Source organism: Ursus arctos, unplaced genomic scaffold (genome assembly GCF_023065955.2).
Source record: "Ursus arctos isolate Adak ecotype North America unplaced genomic scaffold, UrsArc2.0 scaffold_15, whole genome shotgun sequence".
In the NCBI taxonomy this organism is placed as follows: domain Eukaryota; kingdom Metazoa; phylum Chordata; class Mammalia; order Carnivora; family Ursidae; genus Ursus; species Ursus arctos.
In genome coordinates this window covers 25,876,300-25,897,214 of record NW_026622819.1, presented here as the reverse complement: position 1 = coordinate 25,897,214, position 20,915 = coordinate 25,876,300, and the positions used below count along the sequence as shown (strand labels likewise).

The 20,915-nt window shown below is 44.8% G+C and overlaps 1 protein-coding gene across 6 annotated transcripts in view; it reads left to right on the top strand.

The window, feature by feature from the left end:
- ADAMTS12 (ADAM metallopeptidase with thrombospondin type 1 motif 12) overlaps positions 1–20,915 on the top strand; it is a 292,638-nt gene that overhangs the window by 105,980 nt on the left and 165,743 nt on the right. For all 6 annotated transcript variants that reach the window (XM_044387013.3, XM_026506767.4, XM_048224412.2 and 3 more), the window contains one exon: positions 5,605–5,755. In XM_044387013.3, the coding sequence (XP_044242948.2) occupies positions 5,605–5,755 (151 nt within the window). The remainder of the gene's footprint in view (positions 1–5,604; positions 5,756–20,915) is intronic.

The window sequence follows — 20,915 nt, the reverse complement described above, 5'->3', positions numbered from 1 at the left end:
ATATGCAAGCAACCTAAATGTCTATTGATAGATGAGTGGATAAACAAGATGTGTACACACACACACACACACACACACACACACACACACACAGAATATTACTTAGCTATAAAAAAGGATGAGATCTTGCCATTTGTGACAACATGGATGGACCTAGAAGATATGATGCTAAGTGAAATAAGTTAGACCGAGAAAGACAAATACCATATGATTTCACTCATATGTGGAAACTGAAAACAAACCAAGTGAATAAATAAACAATAAACCAAACAATAAGCAGAATCAGACCTTTGAGTACAGAGGACAGAACTGATGATTACCAGAGGGGATGGGGGCTGGGCGGATGGGAAAAATGGGGGAAGGGGAGTGGGAGCCATATGCTTCCAGCTATGGAATGAATAAGTCATGGGAATAAAAGGCACAGCATAGGGAATATAGTCAATGATACCGTGATAGCGTTGTATGCTGACAGATGGTGACTGTGCTTGTGGTGAGCATAGCATAACGTATAGACATGTAGACTCACTATGTTGTACACCTCTCAGCTATACTCAAATAAAAAAATTTTAAAAATAAAGTTAAATGAAACTAAAACTTCAGTCCTGCTGTTACATTTGCCGCATCTCAAATGCTCAGTAACAACCTGTGGCTCGTGGCTATCCGATGGGATGGTGAAGCTGCAGAACATCTCCATCATCACAGGAGGCTCTGTTTGGCAGCACTGTCCCAGGAGGTAGGGACCAGACCTGTATTGCTATCATGTCTGCCCTACATATGATAACTACCAGGTGGTGGCACTGAGAACGTCTTCCTGGCATGAGCTTTCTCTCCTCACGCCACGTGAATTACTAGCACTAAGACTAATAGGTAGAATCTTCATGAATCTATGGTATTACCAGTCACTGTCTCCACTGGCTCCGTGTGGGCCAGCCGGGGAGCTCTTGGGATCGCAGCAGAGGGTGAGATAGTCCTGGGGGAATCTTCCCGGTGGTCTTACATCTACATTCTGAGGCTTCTATCATCTCTTACCTCCTGGTCCTGGTTTAGGGTCCCGGTTACAGAGTAAATGATAAGATGCTCTGCCTGCTACAGACCAGCAACAAAAAAGCTAATAATTCTGGGAGGCCGTCATGGCTTTAGGACTGTGCCAAGTGTTTCGGAGACTATAGAGGTGCAGTCTTGTGTGTTTGTCCTCCAGAAGCACTCGCCCTCCTCACTGGTCTTCATCTTCTCTGAACCACAGCACCGGAATCTGTAGCACTTAGGGAGGTACCCCACACCCCCCACAAATGCACACCTTTCTCAGGGGTGCTGTATATCAAGTCTTGTCTTGTGGCTGCATTATAAACCTTGAGGTTTTCATACTCCTTTCAGCGTTCTTAGCACAGGGCTGGCCACGCGATAGATACAGATTGATAATCAATAATGATGATTGTGGGGGTGCATTTTTATCCTCTCTACTGTGTATTATAATGGGCAACAGGGGGCATCTTTTCCAGTGATTCATGCCCTGTGATTGCATATCTTCGGTATCTCTTTATCCCAAGCCAAGATGTTGCTCGTGTTGTGTTCGTCCCCTGGAAGAAAAAGTTGATCTGGTAACCTGTGAAATTTTCAAATGAAAAGGAATTTCTTTTCAGGACAGATTGATGAATTTTCGCAGCACTGTTCCATTGTACAACTCCAGGGGGCGCCCTTCACAGCTTTTTCCTATGTGAACAGCAGCCCCTTGAGCTGCTCAACCCAGGGTCCTGAGTGTTAGAACTGATTTGGTAATTCTTTCCTATGTCTTTTACAAGACCATTGTTGTCATTCTTCATTCTGCTAGGTTTTACCTGTAGTAAAACCTAATGGCATGCCAACATAGGTTAGGTGACTCTTCGGGTCTCTAGGCTGTGTGATTCTAGAACACTCTATTCACAAATCCCTTGTTAGACGATGCCAGTTTCCTGCTGGACCCCAAATCATCGCACTAACAGAAGTATAATTGTCAGTTGCATCAAGGTGACTAACACTTTGATGGGAGAAGGAGAGGAGGTTGTAGGCAACTATTCTCAATCTGAGACTGGGGAAAATAAGTTGGTTCTAAAGAGTCTGTGACGGTCCTTCCCCACCTTTCCTTAGCAGAGAGCAGTAGAGGTTCAGTGCCCCTGCCTCACACCAAGGTGGCTCAGCTCTTTGTCTCATGACCACCAGTTGGGCTTGCCTGGCAAGTAGAAAGCAATGTGGAGTCTGATTTAATGGACTTTAAGAAATCCACCTGCCTTAAAATCTTTTCCATCAATCAGCCCCTAGCACTTGACATGAACTAGTACACATTTTTTTCTTTTATGTCAATAATGTTTCCTATAAAAAATTAAAGATGGGCTTCAAGTTAATATATTAGTGTTAGAAATCAGAATAATGGTTACCTTTGTGGCAGGGATGATATTGACTGGGAGGGGAATAGGGAGTTTCTCAGCTGCTGGGAATGTTCTGTTTCTCCATTTAGGTATTCCATCTATGGAAGATTTATGGGACTTTACAGTTTTGATTTGTATATCCTTTTGTATGTTTATGAATCTTCAACATAAAGTTTGTTTAAAACAATTCTTAGAAGATAGCTTCAGGAAACATTCAGAGATATTTATAACTTAGTTAAAACAAGGATGTGAGTTTATTTCCAAAAGGGAGTCAGCAGTGGGCTGAGACTCCTGGAGACTGAGGGGAAGAGTAGATGACAATGGAGAGAAAGGGCAGATTTGTCCTCCTTGAGCTTCTGCTGGGGTTCATTCTGTCCCGGTTTTTCTGGGAAGAGTACAAGCTCCCAGTGAGTTGGATACTTTTTTTCGAGTCCATTCCCATTCTTCTTCAAAGAGCTAAGGAGGTGAGCAAGTTATAGAGAAGATTGGAATAAAGAGTGCCTCTTCCAGAACTGGTAATAGAAGAAGGTGATTCTCTTAGACAGTTCGCTTCAGGAAAGCATGGAACCAGTCCTTCATTTGGAAAGCAAACCATAGATGAGTTCTTCCAGCGTGATCTGGCTCTGGTTAGGTGAGAAGAGATCATTCATCCGTGGCCACCGGAAACTTGCTTTCTAAAGCTCTGTGTTTATATCTTGGTGGAGAGAGGAGGTGCAGAGCTCTGCTAGGGAATCTTCTGCCCTCACTCTTCTCCAAACCAGTGGCTGCCTCTTCATCCCCTCTCCTGCTGTATGACACGCACATGGGGTCTGCACATGTGAGCAGGTGTCCTGCTTCCCCTCCAACTGGTGAGTCAGCCCTCTCTCCTAGGTGTCACCATTCAGCTTCCGAGAAATATTTACACTGAATAGGTGATTTCCGGGTGCAAGACTGGCCTCGTGGAGGAATGCAGATGAAAGTCAGCCTTTAGGAAAACGCTTGTTTGGCTTTCAGAAATTCTCATTCATGTTGCTCATAAATAGTTATTATGTTCTCAGCTGGAGCCCCATCTGTTTCTTCTGTACCACCTGGGTCCAAAATTTGAGGTTAAAGAAATACCAATAAATCCTTCTTGTTGGTGAATGTTTTTTCTTCAGGGACATCAGTATTGGGTTGATAGCAGTTGCACAAAGGGACCCGCACCAGCCTTCCCCTAGGAGTCTTTGAGTCCTCCTGGTTTCTGTGGATCAAATGAGCTTTATCAGCAATAGGCTTACGTGCTCCTCATGTCCCTGCTCTTCGTCTCAGAGTAGAAATGGAACCAAATCTCAGCACGGTGCAAGTCTGTTTGCAGCTACTTTATTAGTCTGGATCTCGCCGGTTCTTTACGTCCAGTGGGATTCCTCGGAGAAAACATTACCACCCTGCATTTGTAAAGTACTTTGCATGGCACTTTATAAGCCTTAGCACATTGGATTCCTCAAACACCCTGGGAAGTAGTAAACATTACTCCCCTTTTGCAGGTTGGATGACCTATTCAAAGTCACACAGCTGTTCTGACCACTGCCGGTACAGTGTGCCTTTTTTTCTGTTCCCCTTGTTATTAAAGCTATTTCAAAGTCAGTAATCAAAACAGGAAGCCAATTGTGAGATTTATGTTAGATCTGGTTATGTTACTGGTCAGATGAAGCAAACATTTTGGAAAGACATCCGAGTCAGGGACTGTCCATAGAGAGCAGCCTCCTTTCATGGAGCCCCTCTTGCCTTTTGAGTGTGGGGGACTGCTCGACTAGTCTTCAGACTCATCTGCAGAGTAGGGCAGCCCTGGCTTGCTGAGGTATGGTGAGGGGCCTTGAACTTGGAAGCCTTCACAGTTTCCCTAAGACCCTGGTGTTTCCTAGGCTTTTGCAAACCTTATTCACTGAATGGGTATATTGACCCTAACACAACGAAATGACATAAAATCTGGAAAGAGGCTAATGATAGATAAGGCTATGAGCTGGGCCCTTTTCTAAGAACTTTGCATGTATTAACTCATTTGGTCTTCATAACAACCCTTGATTATCCCCATTTTTCATTTGGGAAAGCTGAAACTGAGCAAGTCATTTGCCCAAGGTCACAATGCTCATAAGTGGAGGAGCTGGGATTGAATCAGTTTGATTCCATGGTCCGAGCTCCTGATAAACCTCAGTGTGATGCCTTCGGCAGGTCTTCTAGGGCAAGTTCTTTTTTTCATTAATATAAAATTCAGATCCTGAGCCCTAAGTCCAGCCTAGGTGATCATTGGCACAAAAGAGTTTTCTAAACATCTCAAATGGGCACCAAGAAATTTTCCTAAAGAGAAAAGAGTTGTAGCATATACTGCCTCTAGACCTGACCTCCAGAAAGAGTTATTCATTGATGGGCTTTTTCCAGCATATCACTGATTCTCACATCTGTGAATGAGAGTGCCCCCCTCCTCGTGGAACCTGACAGAGGACTTTGCGTTGTGAACTCCTGAAAACTCAGTCTCAGATTTCTTTGTTTCTTTGTTTCCATGAGAGCACTGTGACAAAAACACTTCAAGCAGCATTTAGCTGGACTGCCCCCGTATGGGTAAATGTTCCAAAAAATTGTCAATGGAATATGGCATATAGGTACCAACTCCTTAATAGGGCAACTGGGAAGCGTTGGTTCTTAGTTGAAGATTCATAGATACCCAGCAATGGGTTTTAGGGGCAGGGGAACGAACTGCAGCGTTGCATGCCACGTTTTGGATACATGTGTAGGGGTACATTTTTTCATTGGAATCTCAAAGGGATCCATGACCCCAAAACATTGAGTAACTATGACTACAAAGACATCCCATTAACTTATTTATGTGTAGCTTTTCTGTGAGATAAGATGGCAGATTTTTTAAAAAAGATTTTATTTATTTATTTGACAGAGAGACAGCCAGCGAGAGAGGGAACACAGGCAGAGGGAGTGGGAGAGGAAGAAGCAGGCTCCTAGCGGAGGATCCCGATGCAGGGCTCGATCCCAGGGCTCTGGGATCACGCCCTGAGCCGAAGGCAGATGCTTAACGACTGAACCACCCAGGCACCCCAAGATGGCAGATTTTGAAAGCACCGCTCTTATGGGTTTTAAGGGATCATCACGATCTATGTAATTTTCACTTTACTAATTTTCCCTGCATAGATACTGAATTGATTCAAATAGACCTTTGTCTTACATATATTTACAGACTGGGTTTTTCCATCTACCACATGGAGACTTCTTCATTGAGCCTGTCAAAAAGCATCCACTGGCTGAGGGAGAGTACCACCCACACATCATTTATAGGAAGCCGAGGCAGAGAGTTCCAGAGCAGGAGGAACCAGCCTGTGGATTAAACGGTATTGTGACTTCAATCTCCTCACCGCATTGAGGAGTCTGTTTTGTTCCATATTGTTCTATTACAACATGACCTGTTCTTACTCAAATCTGTTATCTCCACCCCCTTTCTGTTGCCACAAAGTTATGTGTCCTTGTTGGAATAATTTCACTTCTTTATACTCTAGTCTCTCTGTGTTCTTAATGGGAAGGGGAAAAGGCATCTCCCACATCCTTGCCTCATTAATCGATGATACTCACGTGATATTTATAATGGTGAATTGTTTGTTTTTTAAACTTTTTGAATCCCTTAGAGGATGATAGTTTATTTTTATTTTTTTTTTATTAATAATGATTTTTTATTATATTATGTTAGTCACCATACAGTACATCCCCGGTTTTCGATGTAAGGCTCGATGATTCATTAGTTGTGTATAACACCCAGTGCACCATGCAATATGTGCCCTCCTTACTACCCATCACCGGTCTATCCCATTCCCCCACCCCCCTCCCCTCTGTAGCCCTCAGTTTGTTTCTCATAGTCCATAGTCTCTCATGTTTCATTCCCCCTTCTGATTACCCCCCCTTTCTTTATCCCTTTCTTCCCTAGAGGATGATAGTTTAAATTAAAGACAGTGAGTTTTGGTATTAGCAAAGTTATGCTGCTTTAGTGTGGAATACTACCAAAGTGCTTGTCGTATCTGTGTATGGAAGGCAGACTTCAGTGTGCGATGGTGCTGATACTGATGTGTGAAGAGAAACTGAAAGAAATATCAACACAGTATCAGATGATGAATTCAGCTAAGCCTATTTGGGCTGTCTTTTGTTTGTAGTTCACTGACGTGTCTTCCCTGCCCCTCGGCTCAGGAAAGATCTGAACTGGTCCTCTCTGACTTGTACTAAACAGTTTCAGATAGTTTTCAGAGGTGAACTGACCCAAGTTGTTTCCTTACGATTCCCACATTCTCTCTGATTTGTAGGATATAATAATCTATGCATAAAGAGCCACTGGAAATTGGGACATTTTCTTAAGTATTGTATAATTTCTCTTTTCTTCAGAGGAAAAAAAAATGGGCCAGGGGGACAGGTAACAAAAGGAATCCATAATATTATTTATATGTCTTAAGAATTTGGGAACCATGGAGCTCAGTAGGAAAATAGATAGATAGTGAAAGAATTGGAGCAGGCGAATTCTAATTAAGGCTTGAGAGGACTCAGAACTTTGCAAGTAGGAGAAGGAGAGGACAAGGGGACAAGTAATTTCTTTTTTTTTTTTTTTAAAGATTTTATTTATTTATTTGACAGAGATAGAGACAGCCAGCGAAAGAGGGAACACAAGCAGGGGGAGGGGAAGAAGCAGGCTCATAGCGGAGGAGCCTGATGTGGGGCTCGATCCCATAACGCCGGGATCACGCCCTGAGCCAAAGGCAGACGCTCAACCGCTGTGCCACCCAGGCGCCCCGGACAAGTAATTTCTTTATTGACTTCACCCAGACCCTGGGATAGATACCAGACCCTGGTAACTTCCCTGGGAGTTTCTTCTGTAATCTTAGCAGAGTATGTAAACAAGAAGAAATTTTGAGTCTATAATGTTCCTGTACACAAAATGGACAGCTGCTTACATTCCTTAACTTTAGGAAGCTATTCCAACTTTGTCCTAAATTAGATAACAGACCGTCTAAATCTCCTTCTAGCAAGAGTTAAGAGAAGGGAAGAGAGTCTTCTGATGGTCTGATTAAGTTGCCAATCCAGATAACTTAGTCTCTGTGTGAGATTTAGTCCTGATCTAATCACTTGAAGAATTTCCCAGTTCCTATTACATTGGATGATGGAATAACACTTTGTATGTGTGATTCGCTATTTTTGAGATCACTGGGTCATCAGTACAGCAGAGAAAGTTACTAGGGCAGCCAGCGAACTTGGCCAGAGAGTCGCTTCTAGAAGTAGCCACAGTTGTGCTGTAAAATGAGTTAGGCTATTCCTCATGCACCCACCTTGAACACCTTCTCTGTTGAGGTAGACTTAATTAATAATGAATTGAGAATGGCGCATAGTTCATCATATGGCAGAAGGAATGGCTAGGAAAGGAGTGAAGTTTACTAATGTCATGTCATTGTTAGGTCACAAACAATACCTCAGCCATAGTGCTTGTCATATCATTTCCCTATTCATTCACCTCCAACCCTAAGACTTACCATTACTTTGGAACCTTCTCTGATTAATCCCACTTGGAACAATTTTTGCATTGTGAATTCTCCACACCTATCTTCTAAAAGATACTGTCTTAAATTAGCTTAAAACCTCACAATGTCGGAATTGAATAGATACCTCTGTTGGAAGGATCTTTGAGTGCCTAATGCAGCCCATTTTTTCACCAAAGAAGCAATTGTGACTCAGAGAAGGGAGTGAACTCTCAAAACCATCACAGTGGTAGGTGTTCAGAATATAGCCAAGCTTAGGGGCGCCTGGGTGGCACAGCAGTTAAGCGTCTGCCTTCAGCTCAGGGCGTGATCCCGGCGTTATGGGATCGAGCCCCACATCAGGCTCCTCCACTATGAGCCTGCTTCTTCCTCTCCCACTCCCCCTGCTTGTGTTCCCTGTCTCGCTGGCTGTCTCTATCCTGTCGAATAAATAAATAAAATCTTAAAAAAAAAAAAAAGAATATAGCCAAGCTTAGAAGTCAAGGTTCTATTATACTTGGACTTTATACTCCCTCATGGTTATTCTTTACGTCTTCTTTGAATACATAAATCTTGTTTTATCAGCTGTGTTGAGAGCCCTGTGAGAATAGGAATTCCCTTCCCAAACAATATGTAACATAGTGTAAGGTGCAAAGAGAAATATAGTTAATCATTAGAATGAAACGAAGAGTGATTGATAGTCTCATCTTATAGATGAGACTAGAGTATATTAGCCTCTCATCTACATAACATTGATAGAAAGAAAAAAGAAATGTGCATTTTCTAGAAGTTGAGAAAGTGTCAGTTGTTTGTGACCATCTCTATTCCTAAGACAAACAAACATGATTTAATGCCTAAATGATAGCTAGGGTTTCCAGAATAATCTAACGTGCTTGCGAATATTCTTAAAATATACGTGACATTTGGATTTTACAAATCTTGGTATGTTGAAATGGACTTAGTCTTGCTAAACAAGTAATTGCGCTGTTCTTATGCCACGTTACCCTGCAGAGATGATGGAATTAACTGACAGTGGCCATCTCATTAGCTAACATTAAGGTACACTTTATACTTAGGTCAGTTGGTGTTTCAAAGTTGAATTACTATGATTATGTCACGAAAGATCCCCTTGTGTAAAATGTTCTTTGTAATGTTTAAAGCAGGAACACCTTTGGTATTGAAAAAGGATGTACTTTAAAAGTGCTCTAGTAGTTCAGGAAGGAAAATTCATGAATTACTTTTCTCTGAAATGCGTCTCTTTACTTTTGATGATCTCCCACGTGGAAGGGTGTCCAGGAGTTTCACAGTGGGTCCCTTATCAATATGGTCCAAAAGTTCATTTTATTAAACTCTTCAGAAGTTCTTTTTATTGACAGTGACAATTTCCTTTATCTGAAGGCTTTTTTTTTTTTTTTTTTTGGTCAAGAACATATACTAGGACTTGAGTGACTATTAAATGCAAGTATCCAAGAGAAGTATGGTTTTGGGAAGCTGGGGAAGGGGAATTAACACTAGTCAGATCAGATGCTAACAGCTACAGGGTCATCTGTGGCAGAAAGAGGTCCAGACAGGTAAGATCAGAGTCTGGGATTTCATGCATTAGGACTCTAGGAACATGGGGTCTGGTTCCTGGCATGCATTTTTGTGTTCAAAATTTATTCATTCAACAAATATCTATTGGGTATATTCTTTATGGCTTGTGCTCTCCTAGGTTCTGTGGGTTCATATGTGAATAGGCTATAATTCCTGGTCTTCAGAGCTGACAGCCTGGATTTAGGACGTGGGTATCTGTTCCTGGTTTTATTTTTATAGTATATGGTAAGACCATGAAGGAAGACGGAATCTTAATGCATGTATCAGGCTTTTTGTGACTCTGCCTTATGTTAGTACTGGGACATGTAGCTGTAATTAATTCATTTTCCCTGCTGTAATTGGATTCCACGACGTGAATGTACCACTGGATCCAGTCTCCTGTGAGTGGATCTGAACTGTTTCTAGTTTGGAGCTATTATATATTATATTGTAAAGACTGTTCTTGAACAGTCTCTTAGGATTCAAGTCCATAGGGTTATCAAAGACATACACACACACACGTGCACACACACACACACACGTGCATATACACACACACACGTGCACACACACACACACACACACACACACACCAAGTAGTGGTATGAGGATCTCATAGGATATAAACATCTGGCTTTACTGGATGATGTGAACTTATTTTCCGAAGTTGTTGTTCAAGTGTGGTGAGTGAAGAGTTCCCATTGTTCCATATTCTGTCCAATACTTGCCAGCCTCACTTTTAAATGTGGCCGGTCTAGTGGGTAGGAAGTGGTATCTCTCTCTGCTCAGTGTTGAACTTAAACATATTTGTTGTGAAGTTGGGCCTCAAATCTACGGCTGTGGCTACAGATTCTCCATGAATAGTTTTCTCTCCTGTTCCCAGAGTGGAAACCCAGAGAACCAGCTTTAGGTATGCTGACTTGTCTCTTCATTTTCTGGTTCACTTTTTCACTTAGTCTCTGATTTTACTTTTACGCTTGTCTTTTTTTCCCTCCAGAGCAAAAGTAGTGAGCAGCAGATACCCCAGTTCCACAGTCGGCTGTGTGCACCCATCAGAGTTCAGCCAGAGAAGCAGAACCAGTAGGAGATGTATATGAGGAGATTTATTGCAGGAAGTTGGTTGCCACAGTAGTGGGGGCTAGCTAGGCAAATCCCAAATCCAGGGGCAGGCCGCGTCAGGAAAGGCAGGCTGCAGGGGCAGGCCTAGGCTGAAGCAGCTGTCCAAGGCAGAATTTCTTCTAGGAAGCCTCAGCTCTACTCGTAAGGTCTGTCAGCTGATTAAATCAGGCCGACAGATTATCAAGAATAATTCTCTTTACTTTGGCTTGACTAAAGTCAACGGATAAAGGACTTTAATTTACATCTGTGAGGCACCGTTCACAGCAACACTCGGATTAGTGTTTGATTGAACACTGGGGACAGCAGCCTAGCCAAAGTGACACGTAGAAAAGATCACCACAGTCCATCTTTTGCTCTTCTCTCTGAATTTCTGCTTTTTTTCTTTCTTTCTTTTTTCTGTTTTTGGCTTCTGATCCTCCCTTTTTCAGTGCTTATCAGGGGCTTAATACTGGGAGAGTTTTTCGGAGTATCTAGTCTACCATATTGTGAGGAACGAGTCTTGACTAGATTTCTTATTGAAGTCATTTGGAAATTTTTGAGTTGCCTTTTAAATGGCACACACAGACATTGCCACATACTAACAAATGTTATAAATGTTATAACATTAACAATAGCTCATTAGAATAATTAGCATATCAGATCACTAACCGATGTAGAGTGTGCAGGGGGTTGTTCTGATCTTATGGAAATCCAGTTAGTTGATTCTAATTCATTATCATGCTCCATACTGGGTCTAAAGTGCACAAGTTTTGTTTGTTTGTTTTATTTTGTTTTGTTTGTTTATTTGTTTTGGCTAACAGCAAACTTTCTTAGTACAACCTGCCCGAGACTTATCTTGAATTTCCTGATTACCTGATCGCCTCATGATTATGGCCGCTCCACAGTGATCCATACCTGACTTTGCTGTGAGGTAGTTAACGTTTTAACCGTTGTTCTGTGCTGTTTTTCTTTTAGTGAGGTGGCATGTTGCTTTGGATTGTCTGCTTTCAGAACTGGTGGAAAGATTGGAAAGCGCTTCGAGCTTTTACCAATGAGAGGGATGAGAGGACTGTTGGGGAGGATTCGGGGAAATACATAATAGGTAAATGTAGAAAGAGAAAGTGATAACCCAGTTTCTTTTGTTTGCTTAGTAAAATCTAAGATCAAGACAATGGGGGCTCAAAGCACGAGGTGCCTCAGCACCGGAGTAGCTCAGTAGCTCTGAGATACTCCCTGATCCAGTCAGATCCTTTCGTCATTAGCCAGACCTCACCGCGTACTCCCTGCCCTACATTTCCTCACTACTTGGCAGTTCTTTGCCTTGTTCCATCACCATTTCCGGGCCATAGGCTCCTACTTTCCAAACGTACCATATCTATCTGGAGCATAGCACTCCAAACATAGCATTTGCCATTCTGAACTAGCTTTTATTCCTCAAAGAAGCCTTGCTTTCCCTTGCCTCTAGCCCTTGCCTTTAGGTTCCTTCTGCCTGAAACGTGTTTTCCCCAGAAGCTTTACTGAGTTACTTCTGTTCAGCTTTAGGACTCACGGATGGCTTCCTTTAGAAAACCTTCTTGGCTCCATCAGTCTTAGATGCCTCTCCTCTGACTCTTAACACCAGCTCGTTCTCCTACGTCAGGCTTTATCATATGATGAATATCTGTCTGTGTCTTCTCAGCACCGTAAGCTCAATGAGGACAGGAATCATGTCTGCTTATTCATAAGCGTGTCTCCAAGGTCTGACCGAGTTCCCTACCAGGGCAGGAACTCGGCAATGTTGAACTTGTAAGTTTGGGTTTACGGACCCTCTCATGCATTTGGCAGCTTATTACATACTTGTATTTAGCTCTATGGAACCTGTTTAACCTCTGATAATACCCAGATTTTCCTGAGGAAATTTAGTAGATAAATGCTGATGCCTGGTGGTCGGAGACCAAATGTGGCCGTGGTTGGGACTCTTGGCCTGAGGTTGTAGCTGAAAGTGACTACTTCAAATTTTGATTTTAGAGAAAAGAAGAGGAGGGATGGGTAAGAGAAAGCAAGCAACATTCATTCCCTCAGCAAGCTCTTCCCCTGCACCGGGCACTGTTCTAGGAACCGGGGATGCAGTCGTGAACAGAATACTGACCCAGGTGGGAATGTAGCGATGGAGGCCTGGGAGCCTAAAGCAGGCGGGAGAGGGGTGCTCTCCAGGGAGAGGCAAAGAAGAGCAAATGCCTTGGAAGATGAGAGGGCCGAGTCAGTCACTAGCATCCCGAATGCTGGCCTCTGAACCTGAACAGATTTTCAGCTTCCTGTGGAGAGTTGGGAGGACAGTTCTCGGCTGGTCTATGAGGCAAATTTTGGGCATCCTTTCAGTCTTGTTTCAAAAGCTGCTTCCTTGTGAGTTCCCCTCCCCCTACATGTTTGGCCCTAGGAGGACCAATGAGTCCCTTTCTTGAGCTCACCCTGCATTTGGATGTGGCCCCTGGAGACTTCTACCTTCCTGCCCCCCCACCTCCGTCTCCTTCCCTGCCCCCTAGATGTTCCTTCAGATGGGCTCGCCTCAGGGCTTATGCATTTACTGTTCCCTCATGCTGGAACCCCTCCCCCCCAGCCATTTCCTTGTGGCTTATTCTCTCCCAGCTCAGGTCACTGCTCAGATTCACCCAGTCAGAGAAGCCTTTCTGATCACCATCGAAAGTAGCTGTCACTGTGCACGCCATGTATCCTGCTTTTTCTCTTTTCAGAGCATTTGTCGTCACCTGATATCACTTATCTGTGTATTCATTTATTGTCTGTCTTCTCCCACCTAGAATGTAGGCTCCCTCAGGGCACACACTTCCTCACTTTTGTTCTCTGCTGTATCCCAGCTGCCTAGCACAGAGCCTGCCATAGTAAGCACCTAGGAAATGTGGAGTGAATGAGTGAGTAAATGATGAATCATGGCTTCATTAGTGATTATCCTACTGAACTTGTATTCTGTTTCCACTACCAGACTCATCCTCGTACCAAGGATACTTGTGTCCTAAATATCGAGCCCAGTGTCGGATGCCTAATAATTGTTTGTTGATATATGTTTGTCATTGAATGAGTGAACGATGTGTAGGGTCCTGCAGGTGTGAGCGGACACTTATCTCACCAGGGCTGGGGGTCCAAGCTTTCCAAGAGTGCTCTGAGTCAATGAGGCAAGGCGAATGTGTTCTTTGGGCAGCAGTTAATGTTAACTATGTATTTGTCCCATGGCTTGATTAATGTCGGTGTTTGGGAAAACAAACATTCCCACCCCCACATAGTCCCATTTCTGTGCAGCAGCTGGAAGTCTCATAAATAACCATGAAATTGTTTCTCTATGGGGAAGGAAGTTTACTTGTTAGATTTGAAATCAAATATTTGAGGAAATTATGAATGCATTTTATGCTTCGAATCCTCTCCTCCAAAGGCAGAAAAGTGGATCCCTAGGGTGCTTTCTGGGCCAATAAGCCAAAGATGAGAAAGTTCCAGAATTTAATTTACATGAGTTTGTGTGTCATTGGTTGACCTTCCTTCCTTCAGGATATATTAATTTGATGCTTTCTATGGGCCAGATACTAAGTGACACAGCTCTGAACGTGGCAAGTTGGACCTGCCCTCATGCACTTACAAGATTGTAGGAGGAGAACTTAACAAAAATTGTAAAAATAGTACATGTGAACATTGTGACAAATGCCAGAAGAGTGTATAGAAGAGGAACCCAATATGATCAGGAGGTTAGAGAAGGTCTGTCTGAGGGAAGCCATAGACTGGGTATAAATTCTTAGGGAGCCATTTTCGCCAAGATCACTTCTACAGAACATCAGCATTTGAGGAATGGTGCCTATTAGGGATTATATTGTGTCCACCCAAATTTCATTGTTGAAGTTCTAACCCTTGGTACCTCAGAATGTGACTATATTTGGAGATAGGATCTTTAAAGAAGTAATTAAAATATGGTCGTTAAGGTGGGTCCTAATTCCATATGGTGTCCTTAGGAAAAAAGGGTATTTGAACCTAGACACACACAGGGAAGACCATGTGAAGACACAGGGGTAGGACGACCATCTACACGCCAAGAAGAAAGTCCTCAGAAAGAAAGCAGGCTGCTAACACCCTGATCTTGGACTCCTGGCCTTCAGGATTGTGAGGAAATAAATTTCTGCTGTTTAAGCTACTCAGCCTGTGGTAGTTTATTCTGGTGGCCCTAGCAGATTAATGCAGCAGTGACTTGTTAGCTTACCCGCACAGTGATCCCCTAGTTCTTTGAAGATGTGCGGAGTTGGTTATGCTGTGTGAGCAAAAGAAGACTGTACACACAACAATAAGGGTTAGTCAGGACTGGCTTTAAAGTGTGTGACTGGTGCAGCCACACAGAGTTATAGTCAGAAGAGCAGCGCTCCGTGGTAGCCATCTTGACTACTATCTTTGACTTTGTGCTTTGCAAGTGAAGTCTGATCAGACAGTGGAGCTTGTGCTGTGTGCTTGGAGCCTCAGCTCTTACGTGTTTTTGCCTCTTGCCACCCCCCTGCCTTCCCAGGATGGGTTCTCGGCCACCTTTACTTTCCACTATGACTCCACTACCACTGTGACCCTGTCTGGGCCAGTGACCAGGGCACATCAACGTGGGGAGGCCTGCTCCCGTGGCTGTCTTCCACCCCCAGGGGGAGCCTGTGCACGCAGAGGGGGAGGTTCAGGAGTGAGCGTCCTACAGTGTCTGGGGAGAAGGCGTGGCAGCAGTCCTCTCCTTCCTAAGCTGGCATTTGGTAGGTGACCTGGAAGGGACCGCTTGTCCACTTCTCATTCAGTTACCGAACATCTCCTGGTGTGGTGTTTGCAATCCCATGAGGTCACCCACCAGGGTGGCTTGAGGTCTCAGGCCGTAAAGGAAAGATTGACTTCTCTACCCCTGGCCAGGGCCCTATGTTTTCCTTTTGTGTTGCAGTCTGCAAATCATGGCCCTGGGTTTAGAGTTGCTCTGCTGGCAAAAAATTAAAGTGAATCTGACACATGTGCACGATACGCTTGAGATTGCTGTAGAATTAGCCATCGATGAAAAGTAATAATTATTAATCATTATTTTTAGTTGTGCTCACATATAAGCAAATGAGTTTTACATTTTTCTTTCATAGTAGAGTTGAGAGAAGAATGGAGTGGAAATCAGGAGAACCGCATTCTGTGCCCCCTCTGTCCCTCCCTACCTGGGACACGGGGTATGAACCGTGGCCTCTGTTTCCTCATCAGTAAGATGAGGGGCTTGGAAGATCTTTGTGGATTCTTCTCACTCTCCTATGTTGTGAGTCTGTTTCTGTTTTTATTCTGCAGTATCTCGAAGCAAAGCAATGGTGACATTCTTTACTCATACAGTGTGGTTTATAATCCGTCAGGTGGGTTTGTATTCACTGGCGGCTCACCCCTGAAAGGCAAAGAGTGTGACCCATCTCTCCAGTGTCCCCAGGGCAGGGCTGCCGTGGGCCATTCTCCTTCTGGGCCTTCCGCCTCCTTTACACGCTTGCCCCATCGCAGACTGCCAGACCTAAAACTTCGGCGCACAGGCTGCTGACCTCGGAGGCCGGCTGGGGCTGCCATGTCAGGCTCTGCAGCTGAGACAGCAGGACCTCGGCGCCCTGAGTTACCGGATGTGTCTGCTGTGTCAGCACCAGCTGGAGCATCGGAGGGAAGAAGGGGCGGTCCGGAGACTGAATTTGGACCCAGGGTCCCTAACGCATTGGAGAGAGGGGAGAATGTGATGTTGTAGTAAGATTAGAGGACCTACTTATCCAGCTTCCATCCCTCTTTCTCTCTCTCTCTCTCTCTCTCACACACACACACTCACACACACGTCTCTTGAAATGGGGTGCTTGATTAAAAAGACTCCACATGTAGTTTGAGTGACGTCAGATACAGTGGGATTGTTATTCTAGGTTCAGGACTTCACGTTTTAGCTAAATTTAACCTGAGTGAGGGGTTTGTATGTGTGATTATGTGTGTATGTGTGTGTGGTGTGTAGGTGTGATTATGTGTGTATGTGTGTATGTGTACACGTGTGTTTACATGTGTGGTGTGTGTGTGGTGTGTAGGTGTGATTATGTTGTATGTGTGTATGTGTAGTATGTGTACATGTGTGTTTACATGTGTGGTGTGTGGTGTGTAGGTATGATTATGTGTGTATGTGTAGTATGTGTACACGTGTGTTTACATGTGTGGTGTGTGTGGTGTGTAGGTATGATTATGTGTGTATGTGTAGTATGTGTGCACGTGTGTTTACATGTGTGGTGTGTGTGGTGTGTAGGTGTGATTATGTGTGTATGTGTGTGTAGTACGTGTACACGTGTGTTTACGTGTGTGTGTGGTGTGTAGGTGTGTGATTATGTGTGTATGTGTAGTATGTGTACACGTGCGTTTACATGTGTGGTGTGTGTGGTGTGTAGGTGTGATTATGTGTGTATGTGTGTGTATGTGTAGTATGTGTACACGTGTGTTTACGTGTGTGGTGTGTGTAGGTATGTGACTATGTGTGGTATGTGTATGTGTGTGTTTACATGTGTGGCGTGTGTGGTATGTAGGTGTGTGATTATGTGTGGTGTGTGTGGTATGTGTATGTGTGTGTTTACATGTGTGGTGTGTGTGTGGTGTGTAGGTGTGTGTTTAAACACACATATTGCACACCATTGGCTCCAGGAGGCGGACAGCTTGCTCAGCTGTGATGACTCAGGATTTTATGGAAGTTCTTTCTGTCTCGTTAAATACACTGTGTTGAAAGCCCCCCGTCTTCTCTTAGTCAACAGAGGAGTTCTTTGTTTCATTGAGCCGAGGGCGATTCCAGGCCCCTCGGAAAAACGCTTTCCCTGGCTGAGAGCTTGGCTCGGAACAGGGCCTGTGGCTAGCACCATAGCCGCCGCGCTTCTGAGGGAATCCTGCTGCGGAATTTCCACAGACGGGGGCAGATGGCTTGTGTTCCATAACCTCTGGACACCAGAGCTTTCTCCTGGTGGGATCCCGAGCGCGGAGTCACTGCTGACGGCTCTGTCCCTCCCCGGCAGCCAGCGCCGTGACGGGACACGGGACCCACCGTGGCTTCCCCAGGGTGCTAACGTTGGTGTGCGGTAGACAGGAGCTGTGAATGCGGGTCTGGTACCAACGCAGAGCGATAGAATTTCGGCAGCTAAGAACCACTCCTCACCAAAGGACAGGACAGGGACGTCAGACACCAGAGACGAGAGCCAAAGGCTTTTTTTTTTTTTTTTAAGATTTTATTTATTTATTTGACACAGAGAGAGACAGCCAGCGAGAGAGGGAACACAGCAGGGGAGTGGGAGAGGAAGAAGCAGGCTCCCAGCAGAGGAGCCTGATGTGGGGCTCGATCCTGGAACACCGGGATCATGCCCTGAGCCAAAAGCAGACGCTTAACGACTGCACTACCCAGGCGCCCCATAGAGAGAGAGCCAAAGGCTTTTATCTGGCTAGTTCTGTCCGGCTTCAGACCCCTTTTGGTCTTGTTTCTCCCGGGAATACGCAGGAGCTGTGCCAGGCTGAGAGAATCAAAGATGCTTCTCAATTGCACACCTTAGTTCTGGGGAACAATCCCAATTGAAAGCAGACTGTTAGTGTCGAGGGGAAGGGGGTTCGAGAGCCAACTGATGGGAGATATTCTGTACTTCGGTAACAAACAATCAAAGGACAGTCTCTGGGGACAGAGCAGTGGTTCATCCTGCTCGTGATTCTGGCTCAGAGGGGGATGTGAATCAGGGGCTGGGGAGAGCAGTCCTGGCCTGTCCAGGGGGAGGGGCCATGATCAAAACCCCCAGATGGCTGCATCTCACGCACCTTCCACCAACACCGCTATGGGGCTGAGCTCTCTTGGATGCTGTCTTCATGTTTCCAGGGACTTCTGTAGAATTCCGTAGTTTGTTGATCACATCTGTGCCCGTGGTAGCCTGGGGTCAAGGTGAAGCCTCAGCGTAGAATCAGGCCGATCCGAATTCCAGCTAGCTGGCAGGTGACTTGGGCAGGTGCCTGTTTTCCTACTCTCGTTGCTTCTTATTTCTGTTTTGTCATCTGTAAACCGTGGTTAATGAAAACTTCATACCCAAATGGGGTGGGGTGGAATCCGTGAGCTACAGGCTCACAGTTCTTGAGCTACCAGTCCAAAGCCCAGAGACCCCTGAAATCCAAAAGTAGTTTAGTGGTTAGCAACCTTACTTGGTGGCAGAATGCAACCCAAATTGATACGAGGCTGCTTATAACTTGTATTTATCTTAGTGAGACTAGGTGTACAGTTTGTTGTGTTGTCAGGATGCTCCCCTAGACCCCATAGGGGTGTTCACTAATAGAGTGTATGACCCAAGTTATTTTTTTTTTAATTGTGGCAAAACACACGTAACATAAAATTTACCATCTTAGCCCTTTTTAACTGTACAGTTCATGGTGTTACATTCACGTTGTGGTGCAGCCAGTCTCTACAGCGCTCCATCTTGCAAAACAGAAACTCTACACCCATTAAACAGCTCCTTTGTCTCTCTCCCCGACTAACCGCCATTCTGCTTTCCAGATTACGTTTTGAATTCCAGCCCATATGGCCCCAAGGGTTTTGAATAAGGGATCATGGACCTTAGCAGGGGAAGAGGAATGGCCGGCATTTGGCAGTCACCACCTCCTAGGACTCTCCTGGAGAGGCCCGTTCCTCTGATCCTCCAGGGAGCTTTCCGCTGCAGCCCCCCACTTCCCGGCATTGGGTGCCCATGTTGTGAAAGGTTGAGAAACCCCGGGAACCGGCTCTGCCGGAGTCTCACTAATAGCGAAGAGAGTGTGCGTGCTTGAATGCAGTGATTGATACTCTCCTTTTCCGTCCTTGCCTCCACCTCATTTTTTTTTCAGGACGTAGAGGGGCACACACTGGTAGTGGGTTGGGGTGTCAGCTTTTTAGTTCTGTGCCATGGAGCGCGGTATAGGGTGTTATCACGGTGGAAAAGCATTTAAACCTTCATGCGGAGTGCACTGTGGGGAACATATCGCCAGCCTGTTTAGACCCTGCTGGAGACCTTCGGAGCGGATTTATGCATATTGCAGAACTCTCCAGGCATGCCATGAAAAGCAGTAATGCTTACCTTGTTATGCCCAGCAGATCCAGCATAGACACCGGCTCTGAGTCATGTTTTCTATAACTGGAATGAGTCAGGGAATTCTTGACACATCTCCGATAGCTGTGGGAGTGCACGGACCACTCAAGGTCATCATCGGAACACCCGGCAGTGGTTGAGCGTGGTTATCGGAATGTCTCCTCCACACCATTCATTTTGTGCGCATCCCGGGGGCAAATGGAGAGGTTGTTCTCTGCAGGAGGCTTGTGGTTTCTTCCCCTGCTTTTTAATCCCTGGGGACAGAAGTGGATGCTTGAAAGATTGGAAGCCCATGGAGACAATTCAGAACACGAAACCCTCTGATAGATAACTCCTTATAAATACAGAATAACCTTAGTACCAGATCTTCCACTTTGGGGTCGAAAATATGCAAAGAATTATGTACTTTTAAAGCCCGTGACACTAATTTGATGTCTTTATTATCATCGTTAACTATTTGCAAAAAGCTATGAGAATCCTCTACTCCCAAAGAAAACGATACTAAATAGAGAACTTTTAAAGTCATCTGCCCCAGGAAAAATCAAACAAATGATCAGTTTCCAGACATCCACATGACACATTCCAAATCCATGGTGACCAGGATGCCTGTGAGTGTCCGAGGTTTGGGGCCAGCTGGGGGGGGAGGTTTTTCCCGTAGTGGCATTTCTCCCACAGTCACTGCTATTCTGTGGCCTGTGCTGGACGTTGGTCAAACTCTCAGCAGCCGAAGCTGAGGGGCACTTTTCTGACTCGGCCATTAGGCAGCTGGGACCTAAAGAAAAACAGGAAAACTGGTGTGGGATGGGGGAAAGGGGGGGAGCCCAGACCAGAAATTAGAGTCTGGACCACAAGGCAACTTCACCTGCCATCTGTTTTGTTGGGGCCTGAGAGCTAAGAACAGATTTTATATCTTTAAGTGGTTACATTTACAATGGTTATATGAGCACCTATATAATAGCCTTGATTTTGCCTCTCGATCCACAAAACATAAAATATTTACTGTTGCGGCCCTTTCATAAAATTGGCTGATCCCTTGTCTAGAACATTGGTTCTCAAAGTGTTCTTCCCAGACCAGCAGCATCAGCATCACCTGGGAACTTGTTAGAAATTCAAATTCTCAGAAACTCCGGGAGTGGGGCCCAGTGTGTGTGTTTTAACGGGCCCTCCTCATGATTCTGATTCAGGCTAAAGCTTTGGGGACCACTGATCTAGACTGTCAGTGC